General features: G+C 42.5%; 1 protein-coding gene across 5 annotated transcripts; it reads left to right on the forward strand.

The window, feature by feature from the left end:
* Positions 1 to 984: 984 nt before the first annotated feature.
* Positions 985 to 16558, forward strand: inpp5ka (inositol polyphosphate-5-phosphatase Ka). Of its 5 annotated transcripts, none has more exons than XM_061682114.1 (14): positions 985 to 1233; positions 1306 to 1369; positions 3099 to 3203; positions 3294 to 3402; positions 3479 to 3595; positions 4302 to 4477; positions 5588 to 5699; positions 5831 to 5940; positions 6203 to 6229; positions 7536 to 7764; positions 8948 to 9085; positions 9167 to 9250; positions 9344 to 9448; positions 15333 to 16558. In XM_061682114.1, exons 1-14 carry the CDS (start codon positions 1215 to 1217, stop codon positions 15426 to 15428), a joined length of 1491 nt encoding a protein of 496 aa, XP_061538098.1. In that variant the 5' UTR covers positions 985 to 1214; the 3' UTR covers positions 15429 to 16558. The 5 variants fall into 5 exon arrangements, with proteins under 5 accessions (XP_061538098.1, XP_061538099.1, XP_061538100.1 ...); XM_061682115.1 differs by having other exon boundaries at positions 985 to 1210; XM_061682116.1 differs by lacking the exon at positions 6203 to 6229 and having other exon boundaries at positions 7533 to 7764.
* Positions 16559 to 17263: the final 705 nt, after the last annotated feature.

Consider the following 17263-nt stretch of genomic DNA (forward strand, 5'->3'; position numbering starts at 1 on the left):
CAATCTTAGAGAAAGTGGAATCCTGCAGTTTAAAATATACGAGTTTTTGTATAACCGAAGACCAAAAGCACAGTATCGGTACACCCTGGTTGCCAGCCAATCCCAGGACACATAGTAACAAACAACCATCCGCTCTCACATTCACACCTACGGGCAATTTAGAGTTGTCAATGAACCTACCATGCATGTTTTTTTGGGATGTGGGAGGAAACCGGAGTGCCCGGAGAAAACCCACGCAGGCACGGGGAGAACATGCAAACTAAACACAGGCGGGGCCGGGGATTGAACCCCGGTCCTCAGAACTGTGAGGCAGACGTTCACAGTCGCCCACCGTGCCGCCTTCTACTTTCGTTGTTACTGCAAATGTGCATCTCATTGTCTCAAATGGTGCATTTTCACTGGTTTTAAATGTTTGTAATACCTGTCACAGTAAAATGATACTTATATCACTGGTCTTTAAAAGATATGTGCGATAATGCCGGCCTGGTGCAAATTAATTAAAACTTAAAAATTGAATGCACATAATTATTAAATAATTGCCGGTAAAAGATGAAATGAGATTTAGTGCCTCCCACCTGTATTGTTGCGGCCAAACACACAATTTTGTTTTGTTTTGGTCGTCTATCCAATTCAAATGTATCAAATGGATCTATTCTATAAATATGCACCGTAAACAAAACAATACGTCAAGCTCCAAAATGGCCAGTGCGGGCAGGTGCGTGACGTCACCGGAAACTGTACAGTAAATCCGATTTGTTCGTTTACACTGCAGTCGTCGCAGATTATTATTATTATTATTTTTTAAATTCCATCCACAGTTGGAAGAGGCCTGATTCCGCTGTATTCACGATGCCGTGACGCTTTTGGAAATTGTGCAAAGCAGGCCGGGCGGTCGGTCAAAGTGACTCGTCGAGGCTCGCCATGCGCTTTTATTTTGAAGGCGACGAAGCCCTTCTTCCGCAATAGGGGCGGTCCCATCAACATTGTCACAGTACAGTAGAGACATACTAGATGGCTCTCAACTCTCACAGCTCCGAACTTCGAAAACAAGCGCCTGCTTTTGATCGTAGACTGAAATACGATTAGAGCGTTTGATCCATCATCTTGCTCCGCTTCCCAAAGCTGCTGTTAATCTTTTTCCCCCCTTTTTTTCTCCATAATCAACTCGTTCTTAACGTTCTGTTTCCATGGCCACAGATAGACCAACACGGTGAATGTTGACGTTATCACTCGGTACGTTATTCGAGCATGTTGGGTGCTGCTTGTGTCTTTTACAGTTGTTGTGCTCCAAAACGTAACTTTCAGATATGGCATCGACGGAGCTGAACGGGTGTCTGCAGCGGGGGGACTACGAGGGAGACAACTTTAGGTAAATAATAATAATAATAAAAAAACAACAAGTTTCATCTTTTGCTTTGTGCCGGAGATCATATTTCTTCACTGGTGTCAAACATAACGTGAACAACTCTTTTTTTAATTTTTTAATTTTAAAAAAATTTTTTTTGAACATGTAAATGTTCAATCTTATATCACAACAATTTGATGGGTAGCTAGCGTTGAAATCAGAAGTCAAGGATAGTGGTTCGTTCAACGATTGACCGGCTTGCTACATAACGAAGGGGTTTGGCAACGAAAAAGGTAATTGCAATATATCGTCATCATTCATTACGTATGACTATTAGAAAATATTGTGCAGATTTGAGCAAGAATCGTGGCAGTCGATGCACGTGATTGGCTTTCGCGGGCCACATAAAATGAAGTGGCGGCCCAGCTCTGTCCCCCAAGCCTCGGGTTTGACACATGCGGTATACATCCAATTTATCTGCCCTAACAAACTTGTTAGGACAGATAAATTGCTACCAGCGACTGTAAGAGAGTTATTCGTTCATGGACTTCATGGTTCATGGTCTTTCTAATGTTTTGGTCGTATTTAGCTGCGTTCGAGGGCCAAAAACATTCATGCGTCACATCGTGTTCACAGTAGACTGATTTGTTGTTTATTTGAATACAAATCCGTACAGTCATAATTGCGGATTTGTGGAGGTTTGTGGCTCATTCCAAATTGGGTGCGCTGTAATAGTGAACATCACAACTTTCACAAAAGCCGACAAATCTATTTCAGGATTAGGTCGCCAAACTCTTTACCTCACCTAATCCGGATTTGAAGAAATAACAGTCATGCTGTCCTGTCTGAGAAAAGATCAGCTGTGCGCTCAACAGCTTAGAGGAGCGACTTGAACTTGAAATGTTAATTCAATTGTATAAACAGTTCTAATTCTGCAGGATTAAACACACATTGGAGCACTGTAGACATAGGAACCAGTTCCCTAATTACTCAAGTCGCATTCTGTTGCTTCGTCGACTCTACGGAAGGCAGCAAAATGTCAGAATGTTGCTCATTTCCTTTTTGTTTATTCTTTCTTCGATTTGCACTCTTCACATTTGGATTTTGGTGGCAATTCACTTCAAAATACAATGCTTGCTTTCACTGCTTGTTCCCGTGGCAGTCTTCCAGGAAGACAGCTGACATTGCTCCCGTCAACACCAATATTATCGCTCAGCTAATGAGTAATCCTACAGTTACAATCTCATGGATGCCGCGCTGTCATTTGGATGGAAAATCTGCACAGTGACAGCGATTGGGCACAAAATGACTCCAAAACTTCCAAGTTGTGAGAAAGCGGTGACAACCGTATATAATGCCTTACTTCCTCTTTGATGCAACAACCACCAATGTAGAATAACATTCTGAAGCGGGAGGGATATTAGATCAGATTATTGGACGGAATTAAGGGCATTTCAATTCCTTTCCATGGGGAACATTTCTTTTATATGTGTAAATTGCACTACGAGCGAATTAAACTTTTCAGGGCGTCGCTGTATTTGTGCGTGGAACCATTACTGGTCTGCATTAATTGCAAAAAGTAGTGTATGTGGTCGCAGCAGTGTGCAAAACTCATTTCACAATGCAAAAAGCCTTCTGTGGGTTTGTACTCTGAATGCATTTCTTTGAATGCCACACTGTAGTCTCCATGCTTCCTTTTATGGCAGCCGGATGTAATCTTTCTCTTTTGTTTTTTGGTCAATATTGTCCTCAGGCTACACATGGTGACATGGAATGTAGCCACTGCTGATCCTCCAGATGACATGAGCTCACTTCTCCAGTTAGATTCTTCAGAGGGTGCAGACCTCTACGTCATTGGGTAGGCGGCATAGGGAACGGAAAGTGTTGCAGTGGGTTTGCACACCAAGCTAGGGTGAGCAAAGTGATTGAAAATGAACGTTGATGTAAGCCTGCAGGAGGTGTCCTCTGGGCCGTTGAGATTCATGTCGGATGTTCTATTCGATGACCCTTGGAGCTGTGTGCTTATGACTGCCTTAGCACCTAGGAAATTTGTGAAGGTACACGAAAGCCCTACTAATATTAGTTTGTTTTTTTTTACATTTTTTTTTTTTATAATGTGCATATGCGTTTCAGGTGTCCTCTATCAGAATGCAAGGTCTGTTGCTGCTCCTCTTCTCCAAACTGGAGCATCTCCCTTTCATCCGAGACATCCAAGCCACATACACGCGCACTGGCATCTTTGGCTATTGGGTACAATAGCAGTGTAAACAAACATTTCAAAATCGCAAATGAGCAATTTGTCCTCATCTTGAAGCAGTACGGTCAAATCTGATGTTGAAAAATCACCTCTATTTAACCAAAAAGAATGTAATTTTTCTGCATTTCTACTGAATACGCGACAGTAATAACATAAACCATCATCATCGTCAATCAGTTTAAGATGATGGGGCAATATAGGCAGAGGTGGGGAGGAATGCGCGACATTTACTCTGTTACATTTACTCAAGTAGCATTTTGGATAAATTGTACTTGCCAGAGTAGTTTTAATGCAGCATACGTTTTACTTTTACTCGAGTATTTATGTTAAGAAGAAACGTGTTGCAGCCATAAAAAAAAAAAAAACCTGTTGCAGCCATAAAATTCCAAGTTAATGATTATTTGCTAAAAACAATCAAGTTGATCAGTTTGAACATCAATTATATTGTCTTTGTAGTGTATTCAATTAAATATAGGTCGAACATGATTTGCAAATCATTGTATGCTGTTTTTATTTATGTTGAACACAGCGTCCCAACTTTATTGGAATTGGGGTTGTACTTCAATACATTTTTTAGTAAACGTTTTGACTTGCTGGCCGAACACGCATAACACTGCTAAAACAAACACTAACATTGCATTAATTGGCTTGGTGTTCTTGCCCAGTTGTGAAGAAATGCTTTTCTTCTGCGTGTGTCAGGGCAACAAAGGTGGCGTGTCCATACGTCTGTCTCTCTATGGCCACATGCTTTGTTTCCTCAACTGTCACCTGGCTGCACATATGAAACATGCTGCCGAGCGTGTGGTCGAGTTCGAGCACATTACCGACACGCAGACGTTCAACTGTGAAAAGTCCGAGAGAATTCTTGACCACAGGTGAGCGCATACAGTGGAACTTCCAAAGGTTTGTTACCCTCAGTCCCGAAATGCTGTTCTAATTTCAGTTTTTAAATGTTTTCTTTTTTGTTGTTGTTTGTTTTACATAGAAAGCGTAATCTCAATAATCTGTTTAATCGTCAAACTCTTGCCATCAAAACATTTTGTTACTGGACAGGTAATGTTTTCTGTAACATTTTAACGGTCCATACTTTTGTACAAGTGTACAAAAAAAACCCTCCAACCCCTGTCCATAAATAAGAACACGATTTGACTTTTGTAACGTTACTTGTGGTCAAATATCTGGACCGCAGGTGTCAAACTCAAGGCCCAAGGTCCAGCTCTGGCCCGCCACATCATTTTATGTGGCCCGCGAAAGCAAATCATGTGCATCAACTTCTTTGATTATTGTTCAAATCTGTACCAATCAAGTTAGAATATTCAACTCTAAAAGAAAAAAAAACATGTCTGACGCCTAGTGTGTGTGTGTGTGTGTGTGTGTGTATATATATATATATATATATATATATGCGAACACACACACCATCACAGATGCTGGCTTTTGAACTTTGCGCTGATAACAATCCAGATGGTCCTTTTCCTCTTTGGCCCGGAGGAGACGACATCCATGACTTCCCAAAATAATTTGAAATGTGGACTCACCAATCAAACCACAGCGCACTTTTCAAGAGAAGCCAGAGGCGTTTCTGGGGGTTGTTGATATATGGCTTTCGCTTTTCACAGTAGTTTTAACCTGCAGTTGTAGATGTAGTGATGAACTTTAGTGTAGTGATTTACTGACAATGGTTTTCTCAAGTGTTCCTCACCCCTCGTTTTTAACGCAGCGCTGCCTGAGGAATCAAAGGTCACGGCCATTAAATGTTGGTTTTTCAGCTTTGCCACTTGCGTGCAGAGATTCCTCCAGATTCTTTGAATTTTTTGATGATATTATGCACCGTAGATGATGAAATCCCCAAATTCCTTGCAATTGTACCTTAAAACAAATGTTGTTCTTAAACTGTTGGACTACTTGCTCAAACAGTTGTTCACAAAGTGGAGTTTGTATTTTATTCCTCTCTCTTTTACCTCTCTGTCCGGTTTACCTTCAAGGCTTGTCTTCTGGTTTGGAGATCTCAACTTTCGAATTCAGGACCATGGAATGCACTTTGTCCGAACATGTATCAGCAATCAAAACTACAGCTTGCTGTGGAGCAAAGACCAGGTTGGACAAGTCTGCCTATTCATATGTCAGTAGCACATTTAGGCCCAACTAACACGGATACTATTAGTCATGGTTTATTCATGTATTTAGCGTAGAAGGTCATGGAATGTTTTGTGTGATGATGTTTGCAGCTGATGATGATGAAGCAAAAAGAGAAGTTGCTGCAAGAGTTTGAGGAAGGACCCCTTGACTTTCAGCCCACGTACAAGTTTGACCTTAACACCGATACCTATGACAGCAGGTAGCAGATGTTCGTTGTAATGAGTCACAGTTACACTCTGAAAAGCACCTCACATTTCCTGTGGTTGTCCTCCTAGATTGACAATATAATAATAATAACCAAGACTTCTCCTTGCCTGGCCATATCTCTCCACTATAAATCACAATGTGTATGTGTGGGTGTGTGTTTTTGTGTGGGTGTGTATTTTGTTTTTCACGTGTTCACATGTGTAGGTGGGCTATTAATGTGTACATTTGACGTGCTCCTCTTGTCACCTTCGCAGGCTCTGCAGAACATGGTTTGCCTTTAAGTAAGACTTATAACACATTTGCTGTATGTCCACACCAGCAAATGTATATTGCAACTGCACTTTGGTGTGGATGTAAATGCTATTTAACAGCTTTATAATAAAAGAATGTAGAGTCTTTAGTATAACACATTTATTCTCACCTCTAACTAACAGAGATTTAAAATAGTAGAACTAACTTTCTAAGTTAGGATAACTTCGCTCTTGTATCAAAGGTGGGTAAGTCAAAAGTTAGTTGTTTTCATTGAATAGACCCTTTGGAGTTTGTGGTTATATGGGCAAAACCCACATGATGACATCCCCTCCAATTGTTATTTACGCTTATAATCAACATTGTTATGGTGACAGCAAATGTGAAAGTAAATGAATCAATTACTAAAGAGCCAAAATGAGGAGGAATAAGCACACATTTTCAAACCTCTCATTCGTTGCAAAAGGTGAATGTCATACTATTTAACCTGAAACCTCCATAGGGTTACTGTTAAATAGTCAAAGTGCAACTCGTCCATATCAACACTCCTTTAACATACGCAGGAGCTTGTTGATGTGAAAGTTTGTTGCTAAATCTGGGCGTCCTGCCACAGTTGCAACATTACCGCTAACATGCAAGGTGCAACAGGGGCTACGTTTGTTGGAATTGCAGCATGTGATTTGGCTTGTACCGTGCACAGAAGTGACACAAAGCTTTTATTGCTGAGGATGCATGTTACAGTCAACCCCTGTTTATCCAGCGGGATCCCGTTGAGACTAGCCCACCGGTAGCGGAAAATGGCATTTGAGAAGCGTGCGGCCGACCCCTCAGTTAATAAATCAAGTGACAGTAATGAATAGAAATGAAAGAAACGTTGACAGTGAAATGTTAGACATTTCCGTCGACAATCATATTTGAACGTGATAGTAACATCAGAAATCGGTCATCTGTTGCTTTGGACATGAATACAACGTGTCAAAATAATAATAATAATAATATTATCAACATTCACCCTTAGTCTATAAAACTGGGGACGCATCGCACGATTTTAAGTCAACAGTATGTTTTCTGTAACTAAAGTAAGGCACCTCATGAGACATTCTTTTCCCATTTTACAGCAAGAACCCAACAAACTGCAGTTGCATGCCTTAGAGCCGTGAAAGTATCTTTGTACTTACTTTACTTCCGTGACATTATTGAACGTCATTGCGTCAATATGTGGAAAAAAGGCAATGCCGTAGGAGTGCTTTGAGCACATTGAAGGCAGAAAGGGTCATTTTAAATGCAGCATATTTGAATAAACAGGACATGTTCTCTCTCATCACCACCAATCAGCAGTAAGAAACGCAAGCCCGCCTGGACGGACAGAATTCTGTGGCGCCTCAGACCTAAAGTGCTGCACACTGACAAGCAAGACAAATATGGCGATGGACTGGACGCAAAAGACCTCAAGCAACTAGTTGAAGCTGAAGAATACCCTTTAGAGATCAGACAGGACCTGTACACTAGCCACATGGAGTACAGCATCAGTGACCACAAACCTGTCACTGGTATCTTCACACTGAAGGTGACTTGTTGTCAATTCATGCATGTTTTTGGGATGTGGGAGGAAACCGGAGTGCCCGGAGAAAACCCACGCAGGCACGGGGAGAACATGCAAACTCCACACAGGCGAGGCCGGATTTGAAACCCGGGTCCTCAGAACTGTGAGGCAGATGTGCAAACCCGTCGCTCACGGTGCCGCCACGTCCGCTACAGTGCCAGTCAAAACTGCGCAACATCTTTTTCAAGCACTTTCACACCTATCTTCTATTTGATCTCACTGGATTGTGCAAGTGGATATAATGTTGCGGTCCAGTTAATGTACTGTATGCAACTTGATAGTTGTACTCTCATCCAAGCTTTGTACTACCGTATACTGGCTATTTAAACCCGTAAAACCTACAGCGACCAAAGAGGCAGTCTGACAGGTTGCACATGCTGTCGAGTAACGGCACGCTTCGCCACGCTGTGTCATGCAGCGGGAGGAGAAAGTATGTGAACCATTTGGAATTTCATACATTTTTGCAGTGATTTGTCATAAAATGTCGTCTGATCTTCATCTACAGTGTGGAACAAGTGCTCTTTAGCAAACTTCAAACGTTTTTTCTTTTTATAAAGACAGCAACGGCTTCCTCCTCGGTGTTCTCCCTTCTAAACCCAACGGCCACTCCTTGGAAGAGCAGGAGCAGTGCTGAACTTTCTCTATTTATGGACAGTTTTTCGAACCGTGGACTGAAGAACATCAAGACTTGTAGAGATACATTTATGAACGTTTTTCAGCTTTCTACAATTAATCGTAGGTCTCGCGAGAGCTGTGTTTTGAGTCAGGCATGGTATACACATCAGGAAATGCTTCTTCACAGGAGACGTTTCGAAACTGACGTGTTTTCTAGTGGCCGCGGCATCTTTAAGCCTCACTTGCAATCTTGCCTCATTCATTGGAATCCAGGCTGGCTCACAGCTGACTCTCATTAGCTCTTGGAGAATCCGTAGCTGAAGATCAGAACCAAATTTTATCACCAATATATGCATACATTTATGAAATTCCAAACTGTTGACATACTTTCTCTTCTTCTTGGTTCAGTGTTGCATAGTTTTGCGGGGGTAGGTCGGGGTCCGACAACATCTAATGCTGTCATCTGCCGTTGATGTTAATTTGACTTAAAACACGCCCTTTAAATTAGCACCTCTCAACGATGTGCTTCCAGGTGAAGAAGATGTACACGTCTCCACTGGTGCACCTGCAGGCTGAAGGCGAATGGAGTGCAGACATTGACGCCACGTTGCTTTACAGCCCGCTGCAGCCATTCCCTTCCAGTACATGGGACTGGATTGGATTGTATAAGGTCAGCCGTACGAACAATTGGCCTCCACTGACTTTAACTACCAATTTACCGTCAAGTCTGGACTTTTTCCATGGAATTCAGGTTGGCTTCACTAGTGTGTCAGACTACATCACATATACTTGGGTCAAAGATGACGAAGTGTCCATTAATGAAGACGCCATTAAGGTAGTAAATAGTGAATGGAGTAAATTGGGCATTGTAAGAAGAATATGAGAAGGTAATTCTTGGTGAGTCTGTTTTTTTTTTTTTTTTTTATAGGTGTATGTGAGTAAAGAGGAGATCCCAGTGCGAGGAGGAGACTGTATGCTGGGCTACTACTGTAATACTCTGCAATGCATTATTGGAATCAGTGAACCATTCAAGGTGAGTGGTGTCTGACAATGCATGAACAAAATGGCATGAGAGCACATACAACTAAAAACACCAATTAGCTATTTCATTCTCTTGGTGACATTGTTACAATCCTTACTGAGGTACATACTTCAAACCCACTGTTGGATTTATGATAACTTCTACAATACATTTAACACCCACACCCACTAATCTGTTTTTGCCTCCAAGATTGTATCCAAAAGTATTGAAAATACATACTGTATTTGGAGAAGGATTCAAATGCATTTATTACATAGTGTTGTTTTATGTAAATGTAACTTTTGTGGTATTGCTGTACATCCGTTTTGTTGTCGTTGTTCGTGTGTAACAAAGAGCCTCCCGTCAGAGGAGCATAAAACTGATAGAGCCTACCCTGTGGTCCTGCCTTGGAGATATTCCACACTATACTCGAAATCAGCGTTTTCTGACCTTTGTTGAGCCAAGGCAAATATTTAAATAAGAAAAATCTCATGGTTCACCACCAAACAAAATTGTCACAAAAATATACAGTATATACTGAAATAAGGATGAGCTTGTCTCAATATACTCACAAAAATAATCAAAATATGGGCCAGTTTTAATTTTTTAAATGTTAATTTAATTTACATTTTAAACAAAAAAGCTATTATTCTGCTGCATAAATGGGAATGGGTTAATTGTACCTTCCGCCATCAAGTGGAAGAGCATTGTTCTGCATGTCATTAACATTGCTAGCACAGAAGGGTGAACAAAAGAAACATTATTTGTAGTAAATAAATAATCATTTTCCAATAAGGACGCCAGGAGTCGCAGTTTTTCAGTTGCATGCACAACCCCCAATTCCAATGAAGTTGGGATGTTGTGTTAAACATAAATAAAAACAGAATACAATGATTTGCAAATCATGTTCAAGGTATATTTAATTGAATACACTACAAAGACAAGATATTTAATGTTCAAACTGATAAACTTTATGGTTTTTAGCAAATAATCATTAACTTAGAATTTTATGGCTGCAACACGTTCCAAAAAAGCTGCGACAGGGTCATGTTTACCACTGTGTTACATCACCCTTTCTTTGAACAACATTCAATAAACATTTGGGAACTGAGGACACTAATTGTTGAAGCTTTGTAGGTGGAATTCTTTCTACAGCTTCAGCTGTTCAACAGTCCGGGGTCTCCACTGTCATATTTTACGCTTCATAATGCGCCACACATTTTCAATGGGAGACAGGTCTGGACTGCAGGCAGGCCAGTCTAGTACCCGCACTCTTTTACTACAAAGCCACGCTGTTGTAACACGTGCAGAATGTGCGTTGGCATTGTCTTGCTGAAATAAGCAGGGCTGTCCATGAAAAAGATGTTGCTTGGATGGCAGCATATGTTTCTCCAAAACCTGTATGTACCTTTCGCCATTAATGGTGCCTTCACAGATGTGTAAGTTACCCATGCCGTTGGCACTAACATAGCCCCATACCATTACAGATCAGAATCAGAATCATCTTTATTTGCCAAGTATGTCCAAAACACACAAGGAATTTGTCTCCGGTAGTTGGAGCCGCTCTAGTACAACAGACAGTCAATTTACAGAACACTTTGGAGACAAAAAACAATTGTGCAAAAAGATGCAGAGTCCTCTAGCACTTAGAGCAGTTCGAATGACTAATATTGCAATAGTCCGGTTGCAATGACCATTGTGCAAAGGGCGCTGAGACTTCAAGGAGTGTATGCGGTTTAAAGTGACGAGTAGTGCGATCATCTGGGACAATGTCGGTTGTGCAAATGTTACAGATACTCTTCAATCAGTGTGCAAATGGAGCAGATGCTATTCTGGCATGAAGTGGCCAGTATATGCAAATAGTGCAGCATGGCGAGACAACTACAGTGAGTGCACGGGTAATACATAATTGGCCCCACAGAAATGTGACAACGAAAAATTGCCATCTTATTGTAATGGAATTATAGGTTAGGTGTTTAAGAAGTTGATCGCAAGAGGGAAGAAGCTGTTGGAATTTCTACTAGTTCTAGTTTGCGTTGATCGGTAGCGCCTACCTGAGGGAAGGAGCTGGAAGAGCTGGTGACCGGGGTGCGGAGGGTCCGAGAGGATTTTGCACGCCCTTGTCTTAGTTCTGGCAGCGTGCAAGTCCTCAATGGTGAGTACCGACAATCCTTTCAGCAGTTTTGATTGTCCGTTGCAGTCGGAGTTTGTCCTTTTTTGTAGCAGCACCAAACCAGACTGTGATGGAAGAACACAGGACCGATTCGATGACCGCTGTGTAGAACTGTCTCAGCAGCTCCGGTGGCAGGCCGTGCTTTCTCAGAAGCCGCAGGAAGTACATCCTCTGCTGGGCCTTTTTGAGGACGGAGTTGATGTTGGTCGCCCACTTCAGGTCCTGAGAGATTGTAATTCCCAGGAACTTGAAGGTCTCGACGGTTGACACAAGGCAGCTGGACAACGTGAGGGGCAGCTGTGGCGAAGGATGCCTCCTGAAGTCCACGATCATCTCTACAGTCTTGAGCGTGTTCAGCTCCAGGTTGTGTCGGCCGCACCACAGCTCCAGCCGCTCCGCTTCCTCTCGATATGCAGACTCGTCACCGTCCTTGATGAGGCCGATGACAGTGGGGTCATCTGCAAACTTCAGGAGTTTGACAGTCGGGTTCGCTGAGGTGCAGTCGTTCGTATAGAGAGAGAAGAGCAGCGGACAGAGGACACAACCTTGGGGCGCCCCAGTGCTGATGGTGCGTGTGGATGAGGTGGCCTCCCCTAGCCTGACCTGCTGTGTCCTGCCCGTCAGAAAGCTGTAAATCCACTGGCAGATGGCAGGTGAGACGCTGAGCTGGAGAAGCTTGGTTGAAAGGAGTTCAGGGATGATGGTGTTGAACGCTGAGCTGAAGTCCACAAACAGGATCCTCGCGTAGGTCCCTGCACTGTCGAGGTGTTCTAGGATGAAGTGCAGTCCCATGTTGACTGCATCATCCGCAGACCTGTTCGCTTGGTAGGCAAACTGCAGGGGGTCCAGCAGGGGACCTGTGACACTCTTGAGGTGGTCCAGCACGAGATGTTCGAAGGACTTCATGACCACAGATGTCAAAGCGGCAGGCCTGTAGTCATTCAGACCAGAGATTGCAGGTTTCTTGGGGACTGGAATGATGGTAGAGCGTTTGAAACAGGATGGAACTTCGCACATTTCCAAAGATCTGTTGAAGATCTGAGTGAAGACTGGAGCGAGCTGGTCCGCACAGACTTTGAGGCAGGATGGGGACACATGGTCCGGGCCTGCCGCTTTGTTAATCTTCTGTTGTTTGAAGATGCGTCTCACATCCTGTTCATGGATGGTTAACGCAGAAGTCAGAGGTGTGGTTGTGGTCGCGGGTGCGGCCGGGTGGGTGTGTGGAGTGAAACTGTCCTTTTCAAATCTGCAGTAGAAGGTATTCAAGTCGTTGGCTAGTGTGCTATTGTTCTCAGCTTGGGGGGATTAGTCAGTTAGTTAGTCAGCGATTGGAATGCATGCCAGACTGATTTAGAGTCGTTTGCGCTAAACTGTTTTTCCAACTTTGCTGCATAGATCCTCTTTGCAATGTTAATTTATTTAGTAAGCTGGTTTCTAGCTCGATTATACAGGGCCCTGTCCCCGCTCTGATATGCGTCCTCCTTAGCTTGGTGAAGCTGCTTAAGTTTAGCAGTGAACCACGGCTTGTTGTTGTTGAATGTGCGAAATGATTTTGTTGGTACACAAACCTCTTCACAGAAACTGATATAGGATGTGACAGTGTCCGTATATTCATCCAGGCTGCCGGCTGAATTTTCAAAGACACTCCAGTCTGTGCAGTCTAAACAGCTTTGAAGTTCCATCTTTGCTTCATTGGTCCACTTTTTGACTGTTTTCACTGTAGGCTTCGCACATTTAAGTTCTTGCCTGTACGTCGGTATTAAGTGAATTAAGCAGTGATCAGACGAGCCCAGGGCTGCACGAGGTATAACACGGTATGCGTTTTTTACCGTAGTGTAGAAGTGGTCTACAGTATTATTTTCCCTGGTAGGACAGTCGATGTGCTGCTTGTATTTAGGGAGTTCGTGGTTGAGTTTAGCTTTGTTAAAGTCCCCGAGAATAATGAGGGGTGAGTCAGGGTGTTTTTTTAAAATTTCGTTGACTTGTTCGGCGAGCGTCAGCAATGCGGCGCTCGTGTTAGCTTGAGGCGTAATATAGACTCCAGCCAGTATGAACGATGCGAACTCACGTGGCGAGTAGAATGGTTTACAGTTTAAGAATAGCGACTCCAAATGCGGGCTGCAGTGTGTGCTGAGCACCGTGACGTCCGTACACCATTTTTCGTTGATATGGAGGCATATCCAGCCGCCCTTTGTTTTCCCCGATGATTCCATGTCGCGGTCCGCTCGATGAATGTTGAAGCCGGGAAGCGTGACGGCGCCATCGGGTACAGAGTCGCAAAGCCAGGTCTCCGTGAAGCACATGGCCGCGGAACGTCCAAAGTCTTTACTGGTCTTTAACAGAAGATGAAGCTCGTCCATTTTGTTGGGTAGGGAGCGTACATTCGCGAGGTGGATCGACGGGAACGCCAATCTGTGTCCTCTCTTGCGGAGTTTCACCTGAATGCCGGCTCGTTTCCCTCTGTGGCGCCGCTTCCGTCTCCATGCGCCGAAAACCGCGGACGCCGCTCCGGTGAGTAACTCGGGGAAAAAACTGAGCGGATATTCGAAAGTTGTTGACAGAAGGTCCGGAGTAGCCTCCTTGATGGTTAACAGGCCTCCCCTTGTGTAAGTGAGTCGTGTAAGGTCTCCAAAGACGGACGAAAAACACAAAAACAAAGACAATACTAGAGAGCGCGTTGCCGAGGCGACCACACTGGTAGGCGCCATCTTGGATATATTCAAGATGATGCTGGCTTTTGAACTTTGCGTACATAACAGTCCGGATGGTTCTTTTCCTCTTTGGCCTGGAGGACACGACGTCCACAATTTCCCAAAACACTTTTCCACTTTGCAACAGTCCATCTTAGATGAGCTCGGGCCCAGAGAAGCCGGCGGCGTTTGTGGGTATTGTTGATAAATGGCTTTTGCTTTGCATAGTAGAGTTTCAAGTTGCACTTACGGATGTAGCGCCGAAACGGTTTTAATGACATTGGTTTTCTGAAGTGTTCCTGAGCCCATGTGGTGATATCCTTTACACATTGATGTTGGTTTTTGATGCAGTGCCGCCTGAGGGATCGAAGGTTAAGGCATTCAATGTTGGTTTTCGGCCTTGCCGCTTACATGCAGTGATTTTTCCAGATTCTCTGAACCTTTTGATGAAATTATAGACCGTAGATGATGAAATCCCTAAATTTCTTGCAATTGTACGTTGAGGAACATTGTCCTTAAACTGTTCGACTACTTTCTCACGCCCTTGTTCACAAAGAGGTGATCCTCGCCCCATCTTTGCTTGTGAATGACTGAGCAATTCAGGGAAGCTCATTTTATACCCAATCATGGCACCCACCTGTTCCCAATTAGCCGGTTCACCTGTGGGATGTTCCAAACAGGTAAGCAGGTTTGATGAGCATTCCTCAACTTTCTCAGTCTTTTTTGCCACCTGTCCCAGCTTTTTTGGAACAGGTTGCAGACATAAATTTTTTAGTTAATGATTATTTGCTAAAAATATCAGTTATATTTATCAGTTTGAACATTAGTTATATTGTCTTTGTAGTCTATTCAATTAAATATAGGTTGAACATGATTTGCAAATCATTGTATTCTGTTTGTATTTATGTTTAACACAGCGCATTGTATGTGTGCCAGGGTCAATCGCTGATTTGATTTGTTGGCCATTGTCGTGTTCAGCTCCGTGGTCTGTGTGTGGTGAGCCAAAGATGTAACAAGTGCCTCTCTCTTCCAGGTCCATGAGTCCAAGGTGGCCATCGAGGAGGGTTTACTGCATGAGAAGATCAACAGTCTGGATGAAATTGTCGCAACTGAAAACGTTCATAACTGAGATATCATATTTTGGTCTGGTTTACCAGAAACAAACAACGCTTTTAATACATTTTATGTCGAATAAGCAGTTGAAATGCTTCTTTATCATATAGTTGCATGGCTCCACGGCCCCAGCTCTGATACTACCAGCAGCAGCGATCAGTAAACTGTGTGCGCGAGGTGGCATCATGACTTAGTGATGATGCACTGCTTTGATGTTTTGGTCAGGAAGGGTGCCAAACAATACGCCAGATGATAAGAGAAGCACAGTATGTTGGAAGCTGCCCTGTGTTGAGTGTAAAAAGTGAAATTCTTGTACAGGTTTTCCTTGCTTCCATATTGCGAAAACAGGTCGGTACTAAAGCTCGTCCACGATCGTACGCTACTCATGAGTGTGTTTGTTGTAAAGCTGACAGAATGCTGGAGTAGGTGATGGACTGCATGGACTCCATTTCAGTTTTTATATCATCGTGCTCTTTATTTCCCTCTTATGTTTTCAAAAGCAACGTGCAGTGTTAACTTAGTAGGAATTCGTTGTGTACTGTATTGTAGATGGGATGCCCTGACGATTGTGCAATCTGTAAACTGGATAGATACGCGTGTTGACTGTTTTTATTGCATTTTCACTTTTTCGTAGGGGTTCACTGTGTCGAATCCAATGACTGTGAATGCGCTGCTGCCGGAAGGATTAATTCACTCCTTTAATTCACTTCACGCGCTCCTGGTGGACTTGAAAACTGATTTGATAACATTTGCAAAGAAGCTAGCGTCGTAGGCCAATAGCACCGCTCACTTGTTAAAATATGACGGAAGTTTCGTTCAAATGTTGATTTATAGAGAATCTAAATATATTGAACAGTGTTATGTGTCATGCTAAAATATATATTAGTTTGTTCAAAAAGGCAAAGCTGGTTTTGTTTCAGCAAGTGCCTTTTAAAGTGTTTTTCAAGGGTCTTACTGTAAAATCCGAAATTGTACATAGCTTTAAAATGTTCACCTTAAAACATTGTTTCTTCTGCACAATACAGTTGTTTATAGCGGTAGCACGGTACTGTATTTCTTTAATAGTAACGAAATCATGTGATGTGCTGTAACAGAAAGACCTTGCTGGTTTTGAAAATGCAATTGTTAAAATATATCTACAATGTCGCCGCTTTTTGTGTTTTATTTTGGTGGACAAATGAAAAATGTTTGGAGGGCGCCTTCGACGTTTGTTAGCTGTTGCTATAGTAACCGCATTCCATTCGGTGGCTTCGCAGCAAGACGTTATTCCCTGCAGCCGAGAGGTAACACGGTAGGGCAGAGGGCGAAATTGTCTTCTTTAAATCGACCAAACAAATTGCAAAGTTTTTCTTTTTAACCGAGAGCAAATGTTGCGTTCAAAGTCCGGGAAAAAAAAAATAATAAGTAGCACAACCGGACCCTATAACTCGAATAGCCGTTGATTCAGGTATTAGAGAGCAAAAAAAAAAAAGTTTTATATATATATATATATATATATATATATATATATATATGTGTGTGTGTGTGTGTATTGGACACGTCAATCATGAATGTCAAAGCAGCAAATTATAATCGCACCATATGACTACAGTTTTAACATTCCTGCTTACAAACGGTCATTATTATTATGATTTTGATTATTTGTGAAAAGACGCATTTCAACATATTTCAACCATCCGATTTTTAAATGTTGCTGAATGTTCTCCGACATTTAATTATTCCAAATGTTATGCTTTGAAAGAGATGTTTTTCGTTCAACAATATCTAAAAATAAATGAATAAATAAAAATAAGTCTCGAGTTATTGAATAAAGCGGTTGTGTATTCATAATTGCCGACAATAGCGATTATT

The sequence above is a fragment of the Phycodurus eques genome, chromosome 7 (genome assembly GCF_024500275.1).
Source record: "Phycodurus eques isolate BA_2022a chromosome 7, UOR_Pequ_1.1, whole genome shotgun sequence".
Lineage (NCBI taxonomy): Eukaryota > Metazoa > Chordata > Actinopteri > Syngnathiformes > Syngnathidae > Phycodurus > Phycodurus eques.

Excerpts from the sequence above, each read along its gene's own strand:
- inpp5ka (XM_061682114.1), top strand. Across the intron at positions 1,370-3,098 it reads TACGAGGGAGACAACTTTAG|GCTACACATGGTGACATGGA; the intron begins GTAAATAATAAT and ends TATTGTCCTCAG. Across the intron at positions 9,449-15,332 it reads GAATCAGTGAACCATTCAAG|GTCCATGAGTCCAAGGTGGC; the intron begins GTGAGTGGTGTC and ends TCTCTCTTCCAG.